The following is a 10,353-nucleotide window of genomic DNA, read 5'->3' as shown; positions in this document are numbered from 1 at the left end:
CATCAGACACAAGTTGAAGTTTGCTTTGAGAATCAGCCCCGCCCTCTTTGCTCTTATTGTCATGATACTAACCATGTTGGGCAACCTGTTGGAAGCTGTATCCACACCTTAGGCCTAAGCGGCCTAATTATCGTCCCAAGGCGAAAGCAACTATTCAATTCGTTCAGGAACCAGATATTTATGATATGGTTAGACATGATCATCACACCGCAAGAGGAGCAATACCTACCACATCCATAGTTGGTCGTGGTAAATTGGTATGGCTTTAAATATTTCTAACTTTGTTGGTTTTGATACATGGATTATTGATTCTGGTGCGTTTGATCATATGACTTATGACAAATCTTATTTTACCGTATTGTCTCCTCCACTACTATCCTATGTTACTAATGCTAAAGGGTCGGTCCGTCTTACTCCCACAATAGAGCTTCACAATGTGCTCTATGTACCTACTTTATCTCATCATTTGATATTTGTTCCCCAATTGAACACTGACGCTAAGTGTTCTGTGACATTTTTTCCTATGTATATGATATTTCAAGATCTTCTCACCGGGGAGTTAATTGGTCGGGGGTATTTGAGGGGCCGGTTGTTTCATTTGGATCAGACATATGTGAGGGAGAAACCAGGGGTACAATCTCGGACCGCTTTAATCTCCACTTCTGACAAGCTAAGTGAAGTTTGGTTATGGCATCGTTGCTTAGGATATCCATCTTTTAGTGTTATGAAAAAATATATGCCTACTTTGTTTATTAGTGTGGATGAGTCACTTTTACGTTGTCAGACATGTGTTTTGGGCAAGAGTCATCGATATACTTATTCCCCTAGTAATTCTAATAAACATATTCTTCCTTTTGAATCAATTCATTCTGATGTTTAGGGACCCTCCAAAGAGTTTACTGTGTCAGGGATGTGGTATTATGTCTCATTTATTGATGATTGCACCCGTCTTTAGTGGATTGTTCTCCTCAAAACTAAAGATGAGGTTTTTCCGGCTTTTCAAGCCTTCTATACCACTGTCCAAACACAATATAATGCCACAATTAGAGTTCTTCATTCTGATAATGGGGGGGGGGAATATGTGAATCATGTCTTTCAGAAGTTCTTTAACACACACAGAATTGTTCATCAAACAACGTGTGCTTACACACCTAAGCGGAATGGAGTTTCTGAAAGGAAAAATCGTCATTTACTTGATATGGCTCGGTGTATTCTTTTCAGTGCCCATATGCCTAAGTACCTTTGGGGTGATGCTGTCATAACTTCCGTCCACCTCATTAATCGTCTTCCCTCTCGTGTCATTCAGGGAAAAGTTACATATGAGGTTCTTGCATCTTATGTCTCATTACCCTATTTTCATAATTTTCCTGCCCGTGTTTTCGATTGTGTTGCTTTTGTCCATCTTCCAAAACATCAGAGGTCTAAATTGGATGTCAGGGCAGTTAAATGTGTGTTTGTTGGGTATGGAGGACATCATAAAGAGTACCGGTGCTATCATCCACCTTCCAAGAAGTACTATGTCACTATGGATGTTACTTTCTTTGAGGACATGAGCTAATTTCCCTCTTCCGATGCTACTCTTCAGGAAGAGAATTCATATTTTGAAGAGTAAGCCAGTAGATATGGTGACAGGTTCAATTGAGATTACCAATGTGTCAGCTACATAGGCACCACTGGATGATTCCGGTGTAGTCACTCCAGAGATTCAGGTACCAGAAGATGACAACACAACTGCCTCTCATATCTCACGTACTACTGTTTCTACACCTTACCAATGCTCTCCTGGTACAGAAGATCACTCATCTGAGTTTAGTCATTCTATTGGGGCTAATACTAGTGAGGCTAATAGTAGACATTATATCTTGCCAAATAGGTCTACTCGGGGTCAGCCAACAAAAAGTATGAACCTACCCTTCAGGTTAAAGCTAAGTATTATGTGGCAATTTTACGTCTACCAAAAGATTGTCTAAGTCATATGAATCATTTGTGAATCAAATATCTACTGTATCAGTACCTAACAAAGTGCATGATGCATTGGGAGATCCAAAATGAAGGAAAGCAATAGAGGAAGAGATGGAAGCATGATAAAAGAACAATACTTGGGAGCTTGTATCTCCACCACATGGCAAGAAGACTGTGGGATGTCGTTGGGTGTTTACAGTGAAGCATAATCCAGATGGGTCAGTAAGCCGGTATAAAACACGCCTAGTAGCAAAAGGGTTCACCCAAACATATGGCATAGACTATGATGAGACATTTGCACCTGTTGTAAAGATAAATACTATTCGGGTATTGCTCTCTTTTGCTGCTAGCTTAAACTGGTCACTCAGACAGTTTGATGTTAAGAATACATTCATTCATGAGAACTTACAGAGGAAGTGTATATAATTCTTCCGCCTGGAAATATGGTTGCTTCTCCAAGTAACTTTGTATGCAGATTGAGAAAGTCTTTGTATGGTCTTAAACAGTCACCTCGTGCTTGGTTTGGAAGATTCTCACAATTCATGAGGAAAATTGGCTACAGTCAGAGTAATTCATACCACACATTATTTTTGAGACATCAACAAGGAAAGGTAATATCCCTAATTATATATGTTGATGATATGGTAGTTACTGAGAATGATACTGTTGAGGTGGATAGATTACAGAGACAGCTAGCCACAAAGTTTGAGATGAAGGACCTAGGTACACTCAAGTACTTCTTGGGCATTAAGGTAGCCTGGGGAAGTGATGGTATATATCTGTGTCAGAGGAAGTACATCCTTGATCTACATCCTTGATCTACTAACAGAGACAGGTATGTTGGACTGCACTCCTATTGATACTCATATTGAGCAAAACCATCAGTTAGCAGAGTATACAGATCAAGTCCCTACTGAAAAACCTCGTTATCAGAGGTTAGTTGGACACCTAATTTATTTATCACATACCAGACCACATGTTGCGTATGCATTAAGTGTAGTGAGTCAGTTCATGCATAATCCCAGTGAGGACCACATAGATGTTGTTGTAAGGATTTTGAGGTACTTGAAGTCAGCTCCAGGGATAAGAGTAATGTTCTCTAAACACAATAATATCCTTGAAATTTGTGGCTTCACAGATGCAGACTGGGCTGAAAATATTACAGATCGGAGATCCACATCAGGGTATTTTACCTTTGTTGAGGGTAATCTTGTTACATGGAAGAGTAAGAAACAAAAGGTGGTAGCTCGATCTAGTGTTGAAGCATAATACACAGGTATGGCTCAGGGAGTGTGCGAATTGTTATGATTTAAAAATTTGCTACAAGATTTGGCTATTAAGCCTATGTGTGTTATGCAGCTGTACTGTTGTTACAAGGAGGCTATTGATATTTCACAGAATCATGTGTAATATGATCGTACAAAACATGTGGAGGTTGATCGTCACTTTATAAAAGAGAAGTTAGACGCGAAGATCATTAGTTTTCTTTTTGTTCTTATAGAAAAACAACTTGCCGATATACTCACAAAATGAGTGTCTAAGAATGTTTTTTATGACTCACTTAGCAAGTTAGACATGGTTGATGTGTATACGTCAACTTGAGAAGGAGTGTTAGTGTGAATGACGGAGGGAATCACGGGCGTGATTACATGAAGAAATCAAGGAGTAATTTATGGTTAATTGTACTCTTGATTATATATAGGACAATTCTGTGTATAGAATGATTAATCAATATACATTTCATCTGGAGATACTAACCCTTCTTTTATAAAACCATGCAGCAGATAGCCAGATACGGTAGTAGTGCATCAAATCAGACCATGGCTTTGATTGAAAAAAATCTTCTTTCGGAATCAGACTTTTCCCTTTTTTTGACCACGTAGCGTTTGCGATCGTTGATGATATTAGTGATTACTGTCTCTGTCGTTCTCTTACCAATTAGTATTTGTTTTCCTAATTGACATTCCTGAATTTTTCAAACCCCCATATATTCCAAACCGACGTGCCTTGCATTTCCTATTCATTGGTCTAGGTTTTGGCCTCATTGCGACTCTTGAATCCGGATCACAGGACTTGTGCTCGCAATGTTCAAGTCCCTCTGGTTTCAGGTTGGTTTCTTCTTCTTCTTCTTCTTCTTCTTCTTCTTCTTCTTCTTCTTCTCCTTCCTCTTCTTCTTTTGTTTTGAATCCTTTCGGGGTTTGTATGGATGTTTGATGTAATGTTGCTATGGTGTTAATGACTGTAATTTTCATTTCGAATGGTTTTTTGAGGGTGTTTCTTTGATGAAAGCTTTATTTGGTTCCCAATTCTGAATTCATTTGAGCTTTCATTTGTTCCAAACTTGTTGATCGTGTCTTGGTTTATGTGTTTTTTGAACCAATACCAAACTCATACTCTATTCTTATCTTGCAAACAGAGGACTTTCATCATTTCTTCATCAGGTTTTTTCCAAATTTGAATTCTTTCAAGCTTTGAACTGGTCGAAACTTGATGATCGTGTTCAGCTTCTCAGTTTCTGAAACAATATCATCAAACTCATACTTATTTCACGCTCTTTTTATATCTGGCAAAGATTATCTATCATTTCTCATCAAAATTTGAACACATTCTGATACATCTCCGTTCTCATTTCTGCTTGAAGAGTTGAGTAACTTAAAATCTGTGTTGTTCTTTGTAGAGAGCTCCTCATCCGGACCGAATGGACAAACTACTTACCGGAAAGTGTTCTCGAGAAGTTTTGGTTGGAATACTCGTGTCCTTGTGTTTGTGCTTTGCATTGCTTTTCCTCCACAGTTCAACTTCCTCAGGTTTCGGCAATTGGGTTAACATTTTAGCAAGCAGACATGTCCACAACATATTTGATTCCTGCGCCGGTCGTTACATTTATGTATATGATGATCTTCCAGCCAAATTCAACTATGATCTTCTCAGAAACTGTAAGTCACTTAGTTCAGGGAGTCATAGTGATTCTGGTGACAATGATAATATGTGCCCTTTCCTTGTGAATAATGGTATTGGTCCTGAAATTGGGAGCTCTCGAGGTGTTTTAGCAAACAAGAGTTGGTTTACCACAAATCCCTACTTGCTAGAAGTCATATTCCACAGCAGGATGAAGCAGTATGAGTGCTTGACAAACATCTCCACTCTAGCTTCAGCAATATATGTACCATACTACACTGGCCTTGACGCCAGTCTCCATCTTTGGGATAATAACCTCACGGTTAGAGATGCATCGGCTAAAGAACTAGTAAACTGGATTTCAGGAAAACCTGAATGGAAGAAAATGTGGGGCAGAGACCATTTCATGGTGACTGGCAGAACTTCATGGGATTTCAGGAGAACTAATGACAGCTCGGAATGGCCATGGGGCAGTTTTCTCAGGTTCTTGCCAGAGTCCAAGAACATGAGTATGCTTTCGGTAGAAGGAAGCTTGTGGAAAAATGATTTTGCTATTCCATACCCTACAAACTTCCATCCTGCAAATGATTTTGAGATTATCCAGTGGCAGAACAGAATGGGATTTTTGGAAAGGCCTTACTTGTTCGCTTTTGTTGGCGCGCCAAGGCCTGGCATGCAGAAATCTATCAGGGGAGAACTCATTGATCAGTGCCGAGCTTCAAGTGCTTGCAAGTTTGTACATTGTGGTTCTGCAGGGATAAATTGCAACAACCCTGTTACTGTTATGAAGGTGTTCCAGAGCTCAGTATATTGCTTGCAGCCCCCAGGGGATTCACACACTAGGAGATCAGCTTTTGACTCTATGCTGGCTGGTTGTATTCCAGTTTTCTTCAATCCAGGTTCAGCTTATAACCAATATTTATGGCATTTACCAAAGAATCATAGCACATATTCGGTTTTTATCCCGGCAAAGGATGTGAGTGATTTGAAAGATGTCTCCATTGAGAAACTTTTGCTTGGAATTTCAAAGGAGAAGCAATTGGAAATGAGAAAGAAGGTTATAGAGTTAATACCAAAGCTGGTATATGCAGATCCCAGGTCAAGATTAGTGACTGAAGATGCATTTGATTTTGCTGTTATGGGAATTCTTGAGAGAATAGAGAATGTTAGGCAGTTGATTAGAGAGGGAAAAGATCCTAGTATTGGTTTCGCAGATGAAGATAGTTATAAATACACATTTCCTGAGACACTAGAATAGAGTTTATATGCAGTAGTATCTGTTTAGAGAGCACATTAAGTGATGATAAAAAAAAAGGAATTAGTTGTGCAGATTTAGAAATGAAACCAGATTTACTGTGCATGATAGTTCTCCTCTTCCTTTTAAACTAAAAATATGATGTCAAAAGTTTCCACAGTTTGAGGCTAGTTCAGGATTTCGAATTGTGTTGTTACTGCAAGATGAAATTTGCATATTGAATTGCGTTTCATAATTCCATGATGTAAGATGTATCAACTTCCTGAGATGATCAAATGCCTGAAGTTTCACATTTGGATATTATAATTGTAACATTACGTAGTGAAAGCGAAATTTATTTGAACTTCAAACTGCTGTATCATATTTTCTGAATCATTAATACTAAGAAATAAGCAGTACAGAAGAAATATAGCCTATGACGGCCCTCTTGCTTGTTGCTTATAGTTATAGCCTTGATGACTTATAGTCAGCCATTCTAGGCTAGCTTTGATGCTAGTCATCTCCATTTGTTAGATTCAAGCTTCATGGTCAGATACTATTCGACGACAGATCTGGTCAAGAAATCCGAAAGCTAAGGGAGAGAATCTGGGAAAAGACGTTTTTTGGTTTCTGGGAGTGTCTTAGGACTTCAGGAGGCTGACAGACAATCCATATGGGGCAGTAGCCTCATGTTCTTGATTGTCCATGAACATGACTGTTAGAAACATGACATTTTCTCGTACCTAAAAGCATTTATTCGTCCAGCAAAGGACAAAGAAGTGTTTCAGACTTTCAGTGATAGAACAAAGTGAGTAAACAAGTCAGGCCTTACTTGTTTGCTTTTCTTGGTGCACCAAGGCCCTGACCTGTTCACCTAACTTATTGATCAGTTCCAAATTTCCAATCTTACTTTCATTGCAGGTTACTACAATGACATTTTGGTGAGAACAATTTTGACAACCAGGTTAATGCTAGGAGGGTGTAAAAATGTTTTTGACAATATTGACAATTGAATTTATTTCTAACAAAATGTTGGCAGAGGTTTCAAGTTCGGAAATAGTGATCAGATATATAACAAAAGAGTTATCAAAACTACATTATAACCAATTTCCAGAACCATAATTTTCATGAGTTACTAAGGGAAATTTGTTTAGGGTACAGAATGTTTTTGGCAGTGCTGAGTGCTGAACTAGAGTAGTGTGTAAAGAGAATGTTGGATCCTGAAGTACGCTGTGTTCATAAGACTGCGGTTCAAATCTAGAACTCAAATATAGACTTATTTCGCTCTGTACATACCCAGTCACGAATCATACAAGAGGAAATCAACAGGAATCACTCGAAGAATAATAATCACAGAAGAGAGTATTAAGAACAGCAGATCTTTAGTTCATAGTTCTTGCTATGTAAGTAAATGTTCCGAGTGATACAATCATACAATATTAAGTTTCCAAGTTTCCATCAACAGGCATTGAGTTTCTAGACTCAGAACTGCAATGATTTTAGTTTCATTTCTATACCAGCCGTTCTTATTTCACCACTTACTGTTCTCTAACCCGAAAGAATTACATTATATAAAAAACGAAGAAGTTCATTCTATTGTCTTTGGAAATGTGTACTTATAACTATCCTCATCGGCAAAACCTATGCTAGGATCCCTTCCTTCTCTAATGACATTCCTAACATTCTCTATCGTCTCGAGAATCCCCTTGACAGATAAATCAAATGCATCTTCAGTCTCTAATCTTGACATGGGATCTGCATACACTAGCTTTGGTATAAGCCTTATAACCTCTTCTCTCATTTCTGATTCCCTCTCCTTTGAAATTCCAACCAAGGTTCTCTCAATTAGGTCATCTTTCAAATCTTCTACATACCTCACCGGAATAAACACCGAATACTTGGTATGATTCTTTGGTAAATGCCATACATATTGCGAGTAGGCAGTACCCGGATGAAAGAAAACCGGAATACAACCTGCCAGAATCGAGTCGAAAGCTGATTTCCTAGTGTATGAGTCCCCTGTAGGCTGCAAGCAATAAACTGAGCTCTGAAACACCCTCATAACACTAGCCGGGTTGTCACATTTAATCCCACCTGAACTGCAATCTACCAACTTCCCAACACTTGAAGCTAGGCACTGATCAATAATCTTCCCCCGAATCGAGTTCTGCTGATCCGGCCTTGGAGCACCAACAAAAGTAAACAAGTTAGGCCTCTCTAGTTTCCGCATTCTGTTCTGCCATTGAATCACATCAATGTCCTTGGCAGGATGAAAGTTTGTTGGGTACGGAATGGCATAGTCATTTCTCCACGAGCTTCCTTCAACTGACAACATACTCATGTTCATCGATTCCGGCAAGAACCTGAGCTTGCTCCCCCAATCTGAAACCTCATCAGTTTGCCTCCTGAAATCCCATGAAATCCTTCCTCCAACCATGAAATGGTCTCTCCCCCACATCCTCTTCCATTCGGGCCTCTCCGAAAGCCAAGCATTGAGATCTCTCGCCGAAGCGTCTCTCACAGTGAGATTGGAATCCCACAAATGGAGACTGGCATCAAGGCCGGCATAGAATGGAACATAAACGGCTGAAGCCAGAGTTGAGTTTTTTGTCAGACACTTATACTGTTTCATCTTGTTGTGAAATATGACTTCTAAAGTGAACTGGTTTGTGGAGAACCAACTAGTATTTGCCAAAACCCCTTCAGTGATTTGAGGACCAAAACCCCAGTTCTCAAAGAACGGACACAAATTTGGCTTATCAGTCCCTCTAGTAAGAATCCTACAGTTCTCAAGCAAATCAGAGTTGAACTTGGAAGGAAGATCATCATGTATATAAACATAACGACCAGAACAAGAATCTGGGCTCAACTGGGTAGTACTCAAAACGGTCTGGTTCCTCACAGACCCAACTGGGTGACCTTGTCTAGTGACTAAGAGATTGGCACCATTGTTGACACCCCAGAAAGATGAATAATCAAATGAGAGGAATACAAAGCAGAAAAGGAAGGATATGAGTATGACAAACCAGAGATCCTGAGAGCACTTGAGTGGCTTCTCCATTGGAGCTTAGAAATGATAGAGGTGGAGTAGGAGTGAGGTGAAGGAGAGAAAGAGATGGGGAATTTGGGAAATGCTTTGATGTGGCGATGTGGCGTACAAATATAATATTTAACTTACAGAAGAATCAAAAAGAAAGAGTTTCCCTTGATTTGATGGAACATTGAAGACTGTTGCTTTTCTTTTTTCCATGGAAGGGAGGAAGGTACTTCGCTGTGTCGGTAGCTTAAAATACGCATGAGAATGTAAACGAGGGACTGGGGAGATTGACCATTTGACCCGATGATCATGGTGACCCATGACAAATATTTCTCATGGTCCTAAATTGATGTCAAAATCAAACCTTTCATTTTTTTAAACCTTTGGGTTTTGTTTTAATTTAGGGAAAAAAATTTTGGTTAACAAAATTGTTGCACAAGGAGTTTTGTCTAAAACTTGGGCTAGGCGTGAACATTAGGCGAACCATCCGGACATACTAAAAAGATGTCAAACGTGCAAGCATTATCATTAAAAAAACATGTTCTAAAAATTGTACCATCAAAATTGACAAAGAGAAATATCGACTCTCAAATTTAGTCTACTCTCACAAACTAAAAATACATCCATTTTCTAAAATAATGAAGTATATAATTTCGGTTTTTATCACACATTTTCTTGTGTTTTACTGTTTGGTTTGGTCTTACTGGTATCGTTTTTCTTATGTTGATTAGTCTTGATCATTCTGAACTTATAAGGCTTGCCAAAACATGTTTTAGAAATTATGAGTGGCAAATTTGTTGGTAGAACCTAACATTGTTTTAATGAAGGTGTTTCTCAATGCTTTCTATTTAAAAAATATTGAAGTGTATACATGTCAGATGTCTGAAACTGTCACATTGAGTCAATATATACAAAATCTATGCATCAAACTTTTATAATAAAACATAGAGATGAACACTACTCTCACTGTGGACATACATTAACCTTTAAGAAGTATATCCTATGCGCATGTTGAAAGTTTTTCTTAAGATTATAGTGGCAACCAAAGTTTACAAGGTCAAATAGTATGGTTAAGCTTAGGGCTCGTCAATGAGTTAGGCCGGGTTTTAATAAATTTAAATAAATGGTGGGCCGGACCGGATATTTTCACAAATACGAAGATCCAAGCCCGCCCACCTAAAACGGACTTTTGCAGGCCGGGTCTTACGAACTTTTACGGGCC

General features: G+C 38.8%; 2 protein-coding genes across 2 annotated transcripts; one reads left to right on the top strand and one right to left on the bottom strand.

The window, feature by feature from the left end:
• The first annotated feature begins 3,975 nt into the window (after positions 1-3,975).
• Positions 3,976-6,213, top strand: LOC126791528 (probable xyloglucan galactosyltransferase GT14). The gene is made up of 2 exons (XM_050517985.1): positions 3,976-4,070; positions 4,640-6,213. Exons 1-2 carry the CDS (start codon positions 4,047-4,049, stop codon positions 6,116-6,118), a joined length of 1,503 nt encoding a protein of 500 aa, XP_050373942.1. The 5' UTR covers positions 3,976-4,046; the 3' UTR covers positions 6,119-6,213.
• A 1,412-nt stretch (positions 6,214-7,625) lies between these two features.
• On the bottom strand, positions 7,626-9,191 carry LOC126791109 (probable xyloglucan galactosyltransferase GT14). The gene has a single exon (XM_050517513.1). It carries the CDS (start codon positions 9,153-9,155, stop codon positions 7,683-7,685), a length of 1,473 nt encoding a protein of 490 aa, XP_050373470.1. The 5' UTR covers positions 9,156-9,191; the 3' UTR covers positions 7,626-7,682.
• Positions 9,192-10,353: the final 1,162 nt, after the last annotated feature.

Source organism: Argentina anserina, chromosome 4 (genome assembly GCF_933775445.1).
Source record: "Argentina anserina chromosome 4, drPotAnse1.1, whole genome shotgun sequence".
NCBI classification, from domain to species: Eukaryota; Viridiplantae; Streptophyta; class Magnoliopsida; order Rosales; family Rosaceae; genus Argentina; species Argentina anserina.
Note: the sequence above shows the minus strand (reverse complement) of the source record. Positions and strands in the feature narration are given on the sequence as shown.